The sequence below is a fragment of the Tachyglossus aculeatus genome, chromosome 4 (genome assembly GCF_015852505.1).
Source record: "Tachyglossus aculeatus isolate mTacAcu1 chromosome 4, mTacAcu1.pri, whole genome shotgun sequence".
Lineage (NCBI taxonomy): Eukaryota > Metazoa > Chordata > Mammalia > Monotremata > Tachyglossidae > Tachyglossus > Tachyglossus aculeatus.
The window spans coordinates 105,417,213-105,432,417 of NC_052069.1; the positions used below are offsets into that span (position 1 = coordinate 105,417,213).

The following is a 15,205-nucleotide window of genomic DNA, read 5'->3' on the forward strand; positions in this document are numbered from 1 at the left end:
AGCAACTTATCCTTGTTCCTCTTCCACTATAATCAAGTCCTCAGGCTTCACTCTTCTCAAGCGAACACAGTCATTGTGCCACATTCATCCCTCATGCAGCCATCTACCTCTTGCTCACTCCCTCTCTCCTGTCTGGAATTTCCTTTCTCCTCACATCTCCTCCAAGAGGCTTTCACCTATGCACTTGGATCTGTACCCTTTTGACATTTAGTATTCACTCCAGCCTCAGTCCCACAGTACTTAAGCATATATCCATAAATTAATTATTTACATTAATGCCTGTCTCCCACCTGGACTGTAAGCTCACTCTGTTGTATTGTACCCTCCCAAGTGTTTAGAAGAGCTCTGTATAAAGTGGTCAATAAATAGCACTGATTGATTGATTCACATTGGAAAGACCACTGTTATGCTCTTTCCAATTTCAAAGCTCTTCTAAAAAAATCACATCTCCTCTAGTAGGCCTTCCCTGATTGATCTCTCCTTTTCCCTCCTTATTTCCCCACCTCTGCCACTTCAGCATTCCCACATCACTTAAACACTTGGATACTTACTCCCCTTTGGCACCCCACTATAGTACTTTTTAATGTAGCTTTTACATTATGTTAATTTCCCCATCTGCAATTTATTTTAGTGTCTTTTTCTCTGCTAGACTGAAGCTCTTTGAGAGCAGCAATCATATCTACCAAGTCTACTGTAATCTCTCAAGTCTACAGAATAATCTCTCAAGTCTCAATAAACTGACTGACTGGTCCAAGCATTTGTCATATCCTAGCTTGACTACTACCTTACCCTGTTAACTGGTCTCTCCCTTCTCCAGTCCATGATTTAATTAATCAGTAGTATTTATTGAGCATTTACTGTTTGCAGAGCACTGTACTAAGTGCTTGGGAGGGTACAATACAACAGAATTGGTAGAAAGGTTCTCTGCCCAAAACAAGCTTACAGTCTAGAGACAATAAGCTTACAGTCTCATTTTTACTAGGACAGAGTTCTCATCAATGGTATTTATTTAGTGTTTACTGTGCACAGAGCACTGTACTAAGTACTTAGGAGAGTTGGTAGACACATTCCCTGCCCACAAGCTCCGCCTCCCCACTGTTCAAAACCATCAACGGTTATCCAGTCCTCTCTGTATCAAGTGGACACTCCTGATAACTTACTTTCAGATCCTTCCTCAGAAATCTCCATCTTCCTCTCCCCTCTTCTACCACCCGACCAGCTCAGTACTCAGTCAATTGATCGATCATATTTTTTGAGCACTCACTGTGTGCAGAGCACTGGGCTCACTGTATCATATTCAGGACATACAGAAAGCCCTCAATAAATGCTATTGATCGACTGACTGATCTACCTGCTCTCTCAGGCCAGATGTGTTTCCCAAACACCTTCCTTGTAGGGGGGCGGGGACAAGGAGGGGCTAGAGAGACAAACCAGCAGCTAACTTCAGAACCCAACAGCTGGTTCTTCCCCAACTACATTCTGTTTTTTTTTAAAAATGGTATTTGTTAAGCACTTGCTACGTGCCAAGCATTGTACTAAACACTGGGGTAGAGACGAGCTAGTCAGGTTGGGCGTAGTCTGTGTCTCACATGGGGCTCACAGTCTTAATCTTCGTTTTACAGATCAGGGAACTGAGGCACAGACAAGTTAAGTGACTTGCCCAAGGTCACACCGCAGACAAGTCGTGGAGCCAGGATTAGAACCCAGACCCTTCTGACTCCCAGGGCCATGCTTTATCCGCTAGACCACTCTGCTTCTCCTAGAAAGCCATGCTTCAGGGTTGCCATTAATATCAGCCTCAGCCTGGTGGTCTGCTGGGGGTTGTCCGAGGCCCAGACCACTAGATACAGGAAGAAAAAGACGCAGCTGCCACCTCTGCCTGTATGTTTCTCAGCTTTCTCTCTTTTCTTCCCTTTTCTCCCCCTAATCTTTGACCACTGTCCCACTGTTCCCCAAGGCCCCACCCACTGATTTTGCGCCTGCAAGATTTTTAAAAAGATGACGCTACTCACCAATTGAATTACCTTTTAGTCTATTTCGTAATAGACTAAACGGTTGCTAATCATTTTACCAAGGATTTATTAGTAATCTGCAGCTCTTTAAAATAATAATAATAACAATGGTATTTGTTAGGCACTTTCTATGTGCCAAGCACTGTTCTAAGTGCTGGGGGAGATACAAGGTAATCAGGTTGTCCCACGTGGGGCTCACAGTCTTAATTCCCATTTTACAGATGAGGTGCCTGAGGCCCAGAGAAATTACGTGACTTGCCCAAGGTCACACAGCCGATAAGTGGCGAAGCCGGGATTAGAACCCACTGCCTCCGGCTCCCAAGCCCATGCTCTTTCCATTAAGTCACACTGCTTCTCGGGCAGTGAACAAAGATGCAGCCAAATAAGTGGCCCAGAGGCAGCAGTGTCTGTCCCCTCGTCACAGGCCAGCTAAGGCTGTTGCCAATGTTTACTTTTCCCACTAAATGGTGATCACATCCCTCACAAGTCCCCAGAATTCCCTTACCTCCTCTGTTAGTGCCTCATTTCCCAACCCTTTTCTTCCCGCTCCTCCCTTCTCCAAGACCCACCAGCCTCTCACACTATCCCTGGCTCCTCTCAGGGTCTGGCATCCCTGGAGCTCCAGTTCCCACCAACACCAACACCAACCCTGCCCTGGGGGCACCTTTCCAGACAAAGATTTTCTTGTTGGAGCCGTGGTCCAGGATGAAGCAGTCTTCCGACTTCAGTGCTGCCTGGGCAAATGGGTTCTCGTCAGCCACCAGAGAGACAGACATGGCCCCAGCACTGTTGGAGACCTGAACGGGACAGACAGAGTGAGGAGGAGGCACGGAGGGACCTCCAGGTTTGCAGGACAAAGAAGTATAAATAATAATTATAATAATAGGAGGCCTTCCCAGACTGAGCCCCTCCCTTCCTCTCCCCCTCGCCCCCCTCTCCATCCCCCATCTTACCTCCCCCCCTTCCCCACAGCACCTGTATATATGTATATATGTTTGTACATATTTTTTTTACTCTATTACTCTATTTATTTATTTAATTTATTTGTACATATTTATTCTATTTATTTTATTTTGTTAGTATGTTTGGTTTTGTTCTCTGTCTCCCCCTTTTAGACTGTGAGCCCACTGTTGGGTAGGGACTGTCTCTATATGTTGCCAATTTGTATTTCCCAAGCGCTTAGTACAGTGCTCTGCACATAGTAAGCGCTCAATAAATACGATTGATGATGATGATGATGATGATAATAGTAGTAACAATAATAGTATTAGTTAAGTGATTACTACATGCCAACTACTGTGCTAATCTCTAGGGTAGATGCAAGATAATCAGGTCTCAAATGGGGTTTATAATCTAAGTAGGAGGAGGAACAGATATTGAATCTCCATTTTGCAAATGAGATAAGTGAGGCACGGAGAAGTTAAGTGACTTGCCCAGAGTCACACAGCAGGCAGAGCAGGAATTAGAACCCAGGTCCTGTGAATACTAGGCACTTAATAAATGCCATTATTATTATTAGTATTATTACTAGGCCCATGCTCTTTCCTCTGGGCCATGCTGCTTACCAAGTATCTCCAGGGCTGCGGACATTCTCCCCAAATCCTAACAGGGACTTCCAGTTTCAAAGCTACCCATTCTTCCTGTTGCCCCAGCACTGCCCTCCTCCAAGCCTTCTTCGCCATAGCCCCTGGCCAGCTGTGCCTGCACAGATGCTGGTCTGAGCTTGCAAACTTAATAGTGTCCAGGAGAGACAGCAGCAACTCTCTCTCCCTCCCGGACCCAACCTCACTGGGCAGGAGATGGGGAGTATGTTTGGGATTAGGAGGTTTGAAATTGTGTGTGTTTGTGTGCATGAGAGAGAGAGAAAGAGAGAGAGACAGAGAAAGAGAATGTGTGAGTATGGGGGGACAGTGAGGGATTAGGGAAGGGCAACAGGGTCAAACATAGACATCCAATCTCTTTGGAAGCTCGAGCAGATGTATATGGGGTAAAGGGGGGGTAATGAGGAAATCTTGGAGTTGGGGCCTCTGTCCTGAAGGCATCTGGTCGTTGCCATCGGAGGCCCTGAAGAAGCCATGTTACATCCTCTCCTGAGCCTTTGCCTTGGTCTGGTGTGGGTGTGGGGCGTCTGTCACCAGCTAGTCTCTTTAAGGCCCATCCTAAGTGAGGATGAAGCCCAGCCAGCTGAGCCTTCAGAAAATGGCAGCCAGGATTTGTGCCCAGCTTCCAGGCCCCATCCGCCATCTGCCAATGCTGGGGTCCCCTGCCCTGGCCTCACTCCAACCTCTCCTCCCAGGGCCTCACTGCTGCCCCTCGGCTCCTCGTTACCTTGTACAGCTTGGCCAGCTTACGGTTGGCTGCGTCCACTTGGGTAGTATCATCCGGTCCTTGGGGCAAACTGGGCTTGGGTCCCAGGATCTGATGACAGAGGAAGAGGAGGAACAGGGCATTGGTCACTGGGTGAGCGTCCTCAGGCCAGGAGCCCCATGCCCCTGATTTCTGGGCCCCCGGGGAGCAAAACAGTTGACCCATCCCAGGGTCTGGTCTCCATCCACCCATATCCCCAGTTCTGGGGGCACTTAGTGACCACCGGAGGCCATGGGGCCAAGGCAGCTTCCCTTCCCACTCTGACCCCCAGGAGGCAAAGCAGCAGATACCTGGAGCATCTTCTCGGGCTCGGCTCCCTCCTCCAAGACGTGCACCTTGGCCCGGCCGCTCCGCTCGTTATCTCGGATGCCCTTGGAAACTTGGACGGCCCTGAGGCGCTCAAAATGGTTGCTCTTGGAGCCGCACCACTGGTAGATGTCCTACAAGATCCAGAGAGGGGTGAGAGGCCAGATGCATGTCCGCTTGCGTCCACAATTCCGGAAAATGATTGGGCTTACTATTCCTAACTCTTTTCTCCCAATACATCCCAGCTCTCACTCTTCACTCCTCCCAAACTCACCTGCTCACTGTTCCTCATCCTCATCTCTCCCAAATCCCACCTCTTTCTCACTTCCTTTAACCTGCCTGGAACTTCCTCCCCTCTCAAATCTGACAGAGCGCTACTCTCCCCCTCTGCAAAGCCCTCCTGAAAGCACATCTCCTTCCAGGAGACCGTCCCTGAATAATTGCAAGGCCTGATAAGAATTTATGAATGAGTCCAGGGGAAGGATCCTGTCTCTATGGTGAAAACTCACATTGCCGAGGTCCAGGATGAAACAGTCTCCAGTGTTGAAGCTCTCCCAGGACACGGGAACCTCAGTGGCTCGGGTCGTCCGGCGGCCTTTCACTTGGAAGAGTCTCTGTACGGACACCTGGTTAGGCACAACGTGCTTGAAGCCAGATGCCACACCACCTTTCTGCAAGAGACAGGAAATCCAGCCTGAAAATTATGCGGTTTGGGATCTGTGGGTGAATGTCAGGGCAGAGTCTCAGAGGCAGAATGGTCTGGTGGAAAGAACAAAGGGCTCTGAAATGAGGAGAACTGGGTTCTACCCTGACTCGTTGTGTGACTTTAGGCAAGTCACTTACCTTCCCTGGGTTGTATTTTCTGTATCTATAAAATGGGGACAAAAATGCCTGCCTCCTTTTTTTTTTTATGGAATTTTTTTTAACGGTGTTTGTTAAGTGCTTACTATGTGCCAGGCTCTATACTAAGCATTGGGGCAGTTACAAACTAATCAGGTTAGACACAGTTCATGTCCCACATGGGGCTCACAGTCTCAATCACCTTTCACAGATGAGGTAAATGAGGCACAGAGAAGTTCAGCGATTTGTTCAAAGTCACACAGCAGCCAAGTGGCAGAGCCAAGATTATAACCCAGGTCCTAATAACTCCCAGGCCTCTGCTGCAACTCAAGGCTGTTGTGAGGACAAAGGAAGTTAGCAAGCTTTTTTGGGAAATGAAAGGGTGATGTAGATTCCAGGGTTGAATATTCTATCTATGGTGAGCCCACAACAAGCTGCTTTATTAGCGACTGTTTGTGATGCTGTGAACAACAATAAGAATGAGAAGCAGCATGGCTTAATGAAAAGAACACAGGCTTGGGAGTCGGAGGTTGTAGGTTCTAACCCCTGCTCCGCCACTTGTCAGCTGTGTGACTTTGGGCAAGTCACTTAACTTCTCTGTGCCTCAGTTACCTCATCTGAAAATGGAGATTAAGACTGTGAGCCCCATGTGGGACAACCTGATTACCTTGTATCTTCCCCAGAGCTTAGAACAGTGCTTGGTATATAGTAAGCTCTTAACAAATACCATCATTATTATTATTGTTATTATTATTAATAATAATACTATTAATAATATTGGAAGAGACTCGTGAAGGCAGTGATGTGCTCTACTTGAGATGGGTGATTGCTGGTCCGTGGGGGCAGAGCATGGAAGGAGACATGGCCTTCTCACCCTGCTCTACCCAGTAACGGGCCTGGACCAATCAATGACTGCCATGTAAAGCCACAGCTGCAACGCCTAAGGCAGATTAAAGGCAGTTGTTTTGAATCATGAGGAGGCACATAAGAAGCAAGCTGAGCAGGAGCAGAAGTATAAACAGAGGAGAAGCAAGAAGAAGCATGCAAGAGAGCAAGGATTCAAGCAGAAACAAGCATTGAGGGAGAGGCACGCAGAGAGAAGGAAGCGGGACAGCAGCACCCGAAGGCAGCAGCATTTGAGAGCAGAAAGAAGAAGCAACGACAGAACGGATCGAATGGGCTCCTTTGACCAGCAGACTGGTAGTAGACCCTTGGTGGAGCGAGTGAGTGAGAGTGTTTATGTGTCACTTCTTTGCATGTTAGTAAAACTAAGTCAAAAACTTTCCACAGTAAACCTCCGGGTCAGTGGTGTGGTTTGCCTCTACTACATGTCAGTCAGGCTCCCTCAGTCCATGAAAGTCCTGGTTAGTATGAGCCGGGGCGCTCGTGACACCGTCAAGGTGGGGAAGAGAGGGAGAGGCAAACCAGAAAGCCTCAGAAGCCCTTCTCCCAGTCACTAAGACCAAACTTCTTCCAACAAGGAAGACAGATTCTAACTTGGAATGAGGACAGCTGGTGCCAGACTACCGTGGGGCTGCTGGAAGCAGTTGGCTCCCAGTTTGCTCACGAGAAACTGGAAGAGGTTCTCGTTTACTTCTACAACTGTTAGCTCATAAAGGGAAGTGGCATTGCACCTTGGGTGGAGGAAGTGAGGGGTTTTCCTGCCACAAGTTTAAACAAAAATCCCTCTGACCAGGATGGAAACCAGGGGCGATGAGAACTGTTTGAGTTTCCTGATTTCACACATCTCCCCTGCCTACAGACTCTGTGTGGCTTCCAACGCAATATGAGTAGGGTCAGGAAACAGTTAAGAATCTCTTTTCATTTGGCCAATAGGGAGTGAGAATCAACCCTTAGGCTCTCTTGTTGAGTGTCTTTGGAGAAAGACATTTCCGTTGTTAGTCAATGAAAAAGCCTGGAGTTTGACAGTTTGGGTAAAAAAAATGACTAAGCCCTCATTTCCTCTTCTCCCACTCCCTTCTGCATTACCCTTGTACTTGGATTTGCCCCTTCTATTTAGCCCCACAGCCCTTATGCCCATATCTGTAACTTATTTATAATGTCTGTTTCCCCTTCTAAATTATAAGCTCCTTGTGGGCAGGGTGCCTACCAATTCATTTATATTATAGTCTCCCAAGAGCTTATTACAACACTCAAAAAATGCAATGGATATATTGAGACTAAGCTCATGGGCAGGGAATGTGTCCATTTATTGTTTGCTTGTACTCTCTCAAGCGCTTTGTACAATGCTTTGCATTCATTCATTCAATCGGATTTATTCAGCACTTACCGTATGCAGAGAGGTCAAGGAGGTTAGGATGGAGTAGAGACCAGCGCTTAGAACAGTGTTTTGCACATAGTAAGCGCTTAACAAATGCCATCATTATTATTATTACTATTATTATTTGGCAAGGAGGAGATCAGTGGTGACTTCTGCACACAGTAAGTGCTCAATAAATAAGATTGAATGAATGAACTGATTGACTGGAGGCGGTGGGGGAAGGTTAGGTCTCTATGGGTCTGAAAGTTCACAATCCAACCCTTTTTAAATTACATTTCTCAAATAGCTGAGATGGGGTCTAACAGATTGAAAGGAACTTCCCCAATACATAGTTCAAACAGGGCAATCAATCAATCAGTGGTTTTTATTGAGGCTTATGGTGCTCAGCTGTACTAACTGTACTAAGCTCCTAAGAGAGTAGTCAGTCTGTCAGTCAATTGTATTTATTGAACACTTACCATGTGCAGAGCACTCTACTAAGTGCTTGGGGATGTATGGTTTAACAACATAATGGACACATTCCCTGCCCATAATACTCTTACAGTTTAGAGGGGGAGACAGACATTAATATCAATAAATAAATTACAGATATGTACATAAGTGCTGTGGGGCTGGGATTGGGGATGATAAAGGGAACAATTCAGGGTGATGCAGAAGGGAGTGGAGAGTAGAACACAATAGCTTTGGTACATGCGATCTCTGTTCTCAAGGAAGCAGTGTTGCCTAGTGGATAGGGCACTGGCCTGGGAGTTGGAAAGCCCTGGGTTCTAATCCCAGCTTCACCGTTTGTCTGCTCTGTGACCTTGGGCAAGCTACTTCACTTCTCTGTGCCTCAGTTACCTCATCTGTAAAATGGGGGTTGACTGTGAGCCCCATGTGAAAAAAGAAACTGTGCCCATCCTGATTAGTTTGTATGAACCTCAGTGCTTAGTACAGTGTTTGACACATAGTAAGCACTTGACAAAAATCATAAAAAAATTAATTTACAATCTAATGGGGGACACAGGCATTTAAATAAATTATAGAGAAGAGAAGCAATAGAGTATGAGAATATGCACAGAGCACTTGAAACATAATTGATAAATCATCAGTGGTATTTATTAAGCACTTACTATGTACAGAGCACTGTACTAAATGACTGGGAGAGTATAATCTAACACATTCCCTGCCCAAAATGACCTTACAGTCTAGAATCAATCTAGTCTAGATTGATTCAATTCTTGAACTTCCTCAGTGTTGAATGATAGGAGTATCTGGGTGTAATTGGAGGAAAACATATGTCTTTTGTCTAAGGAAGAGATCCTGGTACCTCAGATACCCAGAAGAGTCCCTGCTAGGCCTTGGAGAAGACTTTCGAAGACCATTCTAGGGTCCAGGAAGAGTTCAGGGAAGGGGGAAGAGTCCCTTAATCAGGAAGTTAATGACTCAATCATCTCTTAGATAGCGAATCAGTGAGAGACAGAAACAATAATGATTATAATAATAATGATGATAATTGTTGAGCGCTTACTACGTGCCAGGCATTTTAGCAAGTGCTGGGGTAGGTACAAGATAATCAGGTCTGTCCCACGTGGGGCTCAGTCTCTGAGAAACAGCATTGCCTAGTGGAAAGGGGATGGGCCTGGGAGTAAGAGAACCTGGGTTCTTGACCCAGCTCTGCCACTTGTCTGTTGTGTGACCTTGGGCTATAATAATAATAATGGCATTTATTAAGCACTTACTATGTGCAAAGCACTGCTCTAAGCACTGGGGAGGCTCCAAGGTGATCAGGTTGTCCCACGGGGGGCTCACAGTCTTAATCCCTATTTTACAGATGAGGTAACTGAGAAGTTAAGTGACTTGCCCAAAGTCACACAGCTGACAATTGGCAGAGCTGGGATTGGAACCCACGATCTCCGACTTCCAAGCCTGTGCTCTTTCCACTGAGCCATGCTGCTTCTTAACTTCTCTGGGACTCAGTTACCTCATCTGTAAAATGGGGATTAAGACTGGAGGCGCAATGTAGGACAGGGACTGTGTCCAACCTGACTATCTTGTATCTACCCCAGTGCTTGGAACAGTGCCTGGCACATATTAAACACTTAAATACCACAATAATTAAATGGGAGGGGGAACAGAAACTGTACTCAATTGATTATCCTCTATATACCCCAGTGCTCAGCTCAATGCTTAGCATATAGTAAGTGCTTAGTATCACTTTTTTTTTAATTCTGTGAGAAGCAGCATTGCCTAGTGGCTAGAACACAGGCCTGGTAATCAGAAGGACTTCGGTTCGAATCCCTGCTCTACCACTAGTCTGCTGTGTGACCTTGGGCAAATCACTTCTCTATGCCTCAGCTACCTCATCTGTGAAACGGGGATTAAGACGGTGAGCCCCATGTGGGACAGGAACTGCGTTCAGCCCAATTTGCTTGTATCCACCCCAGCACTTAGTATAGTGCTTGGCACATGGTATGACCTAAACAGATATCACAAATATTATTATTATTATTATTATTGTGGTGGTTACTCTCTGGAGGATATGGCAAAATGGCTAAAAGCCTCTTGCTTCAGGACCCCGGCCCTGGAAGGAGTCTCAAGACTAGCTGGTCTGAGGGAGCAGAAGCATGGCTGCTCTACTCAGGATCAGCCTGGAAGCGCACCTGCAGAAAGTTCCCTTTCACGGATGATGACGATGACTGGAGCTGGAAGGTTCAGGGAGGGTGCAAATGTATAAATGAGGTGTTTGCAATGCTAGATCAACTCCTTGGGGGCAGGCATGGTGTCTATGAATTCTACTGGACTCTCCCAAGCACTGAGTAGAGAGCTCTGTAGACAGTATGCGCTCAAAAAATATCACTGATGACTTTGATTATTGATTGAGTTTGCATATCAGGTGGCCTTTTTTCTTTTTGTCTAGAGGATAGAGAACAAGCCTGATGATGGCATTTGTTAATCACTTACTATGTGCCGAGCACTGTTCAAAGTGCAGGGGTAGATACAAGGTAATCAGATTCTCCCACATGGGGCTCAGTCTTAATCCCCATTTTATAGATGAGGTGACTGAGGCACAGAAGTCAAGTGACTTGCTCAAAGTCACACAGCTGATCAGTGGTGGTCAGAATTAGAACCCATGACCTGACTCCCAAGCCTGTGCTCTTTCCACTGTGCCACGCTGGAGTCAGAAGGAGCTGGGTTCTAATCCTGGCTCCGTCACTTGTCTACAGTGTGACCTTGGGTAAGTCACTTCACTTCTCTGGGCCTCAGTTTCCTCACTTTTGAAATGGGAGTTAGGACTGTGAGTCTTACTGTGGGACATAAACCGGCTCCAACCCGATTAGCTCATCTCTACCCCAGTGCTTTGAACAGTGCCTTGCACATAGTGAGCATTTAACAAATACCATTAAAAAAATACAGAGCTTGGGGTCATAGCTGCTTGCTGTTTGTGTGGAAGATCACTCTGTTGGTGAAACCTGCCTCTCCCCAAGTCAAAGGGCCTCCTTAAGTGACAAATGAATCTTCCTAAACCCCTTCTATGACAACTCCCTCTGAATTTGAATTTTGGGGCTCCCTGCTGGGTGGGGCATCCTTTATTCCATGTCCCTGGGTTTTGCCTTACCACCAGGCTCTGCTCAGGAGGGGGGCAAAAATTCAGAGGTTTGCATAATCCACTCGGTCCCTTTGGGATCTCTCATCTCAGAGAGAATGCAGCGTAGCAAATTTCCCTGTTAGTGCCAGGAAGAAGAGCACATCCTGTCTCAGAGTTTTTAGCGGTCACCTTTCCAGAGCCAAGCAAGGTCTGGGGGATCCTAGCCTGCTCCTTGGGTTGGGGTCATCCAAACCCTGCCCCTGGAAGAATTACAATCCAGACCAGGACCACAAACAACCCAGATCCAGGAACTCCATGTCCATGGGCATGGCTGATCCAGTTGGGAATGATTCATTCTACTGGTCCTCCCTTTTGAGCAAAGCTCTGTGCTTTTCTACTCAACACTGGCTTCCAGCTCTAACTTCTTTTTGTGTATCTGGAGCCATTCCGACTTTAGAGCCCTTCAAGGGTTTCCTGAGGATGCCTGTGTTCCCTTGGATATCCAAGCCATATTTAGTATCTCTAAGGCCACTGGGATTCTCTAAATGTTTCCATTCCAGTGAGAGGGAAGGAGTCACAGGCAGAGGCTATTTTTTATGGTATCCGTTAAGCGCTTACTATGTCAAGCACTGTTCTAAATGCAGGCAGAGATATAAGTTAATCGGGTCTCCCACATGTGGCTAACAATCTAAGTAGGAGGGAGAACAGTTATTGAATCCCCATTTTAGTTATTGAATCCCCATTTTAGTTATTGAATCCCCATTTTAGTTATTGAATCCCCATTTTACAGTTGAGGAAACTGAGGCACAGAGTAGGTAACTGACTTGTCCAAGGTCACACAGCAGGCAAGTGGTGAAGCTGGGATTAGAACCTGGTCCTCTGGCTCCCAGGCCTATGCTTCATTCATTCATTCAATCGTATTTATTGAGCGCTTACTGTGTGCAGAGCACTGTACTAAGTGCTTGGGAAGTACAAGTTGGCAACATACCCTGCTTCAGGTAATTGCTGAGTAGTTCAAAGGCAAACACTCGATGCTGGTCGCAGACAGAAAACTTTAGACAGATTGAGCCATCCCTTTCCCTTCCTCCTGCCCCCACCCCTCAGCATTCCCCTTGTGACAGTCCAGGAGGTGAAAGAACCCTCATCCAGAAAAGGAGGAAAGGCCCAGTCATTTCTGGAGCGTGGGAATCTGCTTCCCCTTCAGACGAAGTCTCAGAGGAAAAAGCTGTTCTGCAGGCTCGCCCCACTGGCTGGCATCAGCTGGAGGGATTAGGCAGAGGGGAGGGAGCTTGGGAAGTGGGCAAAAACCCAAGCATCAGGAAGGGCAACTCTTGCCAGCTAAGGTCAGATAGGGTAACAGAGGTCAAGCTGGTATTTTCCAAGAAGACTGGGCTTCAGCAGAGGGGACCAGCTTGTTGCGGGCAGGGAACATGTCTACCAACTCTGTTTATATTATACTCTCCCAAGAAGTGCTTAGTACACTGCTCTGCACCAAAGAAAGCGCTCCATAAATACCACTGATTCATTGATTGGAAGGACCTGCAGATGGCAATGCTCACAGAGGAACTGACACAGAAGAAGCACAGCAGAACTACGCGGAGAGGTCACGCCTAGCTTTAAGATGTACTGCCAGATCATGGATAGGCAGGCTTTGCTGCTTTGAGTTTAATATTCTGTTATTTAATATTCTGCTGTTCTGGACTCTAAGCTCCTTACGGGCAGGGAACGGATCTGCTAATTCCATTTTCCCAAGCACTCAGTGCAGTGCTTTGCTCACAGTAAGCGCTCAAATGCCTCTGATTGTACAATTGCAGTATTTGTACAAACTCTTAACCAAATGAATACTAGTTATCTGTTTATAACTAGAGTGTGGGGCCTGAGGGGGTGTAAAGCCTGCATGTTCCAAGAGAGCGCAAGAAGAGGTGAGGGCACTTGGCACTCCTTCCAATCCTTAACAGTCGGCTTAATGCTTCCTGTGCCGACTGGGAGTGCCAAATTTAAGAGTCCCAGGATGGTAATTATAATCATCACTGTGGTATTTAAGCCCTTACTAGATGCCAAACACTGTATTAAGCGCTGGGGTGGATACAGTATATGCCGTATATGCAGGTTGGCACAGTACCTATAACACGATTGAATGAATGAATAAATGAACATGGGACTCACAGTGAAAGTAGGAGGGAGAACATGTATTGATTCTCCATATTACAGATGAGGAAACTGAGGCAATGAAAAGTCAAGTTGACTGGGCCACGGTCAAGGGATAAAGCCAGGATTAGAACTCAGAGCCTCTGCCTTCCAGGCCTGTCTTCTTTCCACTAGGCCATTCTGCTCTTTTAAACTACTTGACAAACTACTCAAAACCCTGGACAAACCTACCAGGGCCTTAGAATGGAATCCAAGAGTCTCTATTCCCACTGTGAGTTGTCATAGGCATTAGGACCTTAGCACGAGAAATTGGGTGTCCAACCTCAAAAAGTGACGGAAAGGTCAAATCCCTCAAGCCTCTCTCTACTATGGGCCATTGAAAAACAAAGTCCTTGCAGAAGGCAATGTTGGGATTTGGGGGAGTCAGGTCTAGCTTTATGGCTTACACCAACTTGAAGTCCATACCTGCCCTTTGCCTAACCCCAGAATTTTCCCAATCCCAGAAGAACTGGTTGGGGGGCACTAAGGGAGTATCCCAGGGGCTATCTGAAACCATCCTCCTAATGGGAAATCAGTGGAAAACAAACCTCTGGACCTCAACCCCAGCTAATCAAACCCTCGGTCCCCTCCAGAGGTGCAGGATTACACAATCAGGTCCAGGAGGATGAGATCAGCCACACTCTGGATCGCCTTGGGTCTGTTTAAATTTCAAGTTGGACTCTGGACCTTTATAGTTCAAGAGTGTGTGTGTGTGTGTGCTGAATTTTTTTTTTGTTTCTTTTTAATGTGCACAATACAACTTCCTGTTGCTAAGAGAGAGACTCACCCCAAGTGAGGGGTTCCAAAGGCTCTTGGGCAACAAGAGGCTCTTTGTGAACAAAATTTGGATCAAGTCAAATGTAAATGAATCAGAACCGTGTGGGTCTGGTTTCCCTGAGGGAGGTGAGAGTTTAAGCAACTAATGGCTGAGGGGGCCCAGGGCCAGCTGTTTCTAAAGTCAGCTCAGTGAGACTTGGCAAGCTCCAGTTGTGGGCTGGGTTGCCCATCCTTCAATCAGAGGGAAATTTCAAGTTTGTCTGCCTTCCATCTCAACCCTCCCCTTCCCTTCCTCCCTCCCCTCTCCCCCAATTAAGTTAGTCCTCCGAGGGTCTGAGCAGAGCGATTTCTATCCTGTTCCATTCCCAGAAAACATCTGGAGGGGAATTGGTTCCCCGTTCTTGGCAGACAGAGATGGTCCTTGGATTTCCCTGCGAAGGGGACCCCTCCTGGCCCAGAGACTGATCCCACCGGCCCACAGCCCGTACCTTGTACTTGATGCCGGATTTGAAGTATCCCAAGAAGGTGGCAGACTCGAAGCCCTGGACCTCCCGGTGCTGGATGGCCTTGCCGTTCAGGTAATCATCCATCTGGACGGTGAAGATGGCCGCGGCCCCACTCTCATCCTGAGTGCACTCATTCCCTGGAGCCCAGAGAGCAGGTATGCATGTTACCCCCGCCCTGCCCCTCCCCAGCCCGGGCGGGCTGCTGGGAAGCAACTTCCACACTGATGCTGTGTGGAAACATGTGGAAGACTTTACGCGAGGGAGAGCCTAAGGTATGTTCCCCATGCCCCTACTCTTCTCTCCCCAGAACTACCACTTTGAGCTGCAGAGAAGTGGGGATGAGGGTGGGATGAGATTGGAG

At 47.0% G+C, this 15,205-nt stretch overlaps 1 protein-coding gene across 4 annotated transcripts in view; it reads right to left on the reverse strand.

Annotated features, from left to right (window-relative positions):
• Positions 1–15,205, reverse strand: part of GSN (gelsolin) — a 71,562-nt gene that overhangs the window by 11,379 nt on the left and 44,978 nt on the right. For all 4 annotated transcript variants that reach the window (XM_038744736.1, XM_038744734.1, XM_038744735.1 and 1 more), the window contains exons 3-7: positions 14,827–14,981; positions 5,195–5,356; positions 4,670–4,819; positions 4,341–4,430; positions 2,677–2,809 (exon numbers count right to left, since the gene is read on the reverse strand). In XM_038744736.1, the coding sequence (XP_038600664.1) occupies positions 2,677–2,809; positions 4,341–4,430; positions 4,670–4,819; positions 5,195–5,356; positions 14,827–14,981 (690 nt within the window). The remainder of the gene's footprint in view (positions 1–2,676; positions 2,810–4,340; positions 4,431–4,669; positions 4,820–5,194; positions 5,357–14,826; positions 14,982–15,205) is intronic.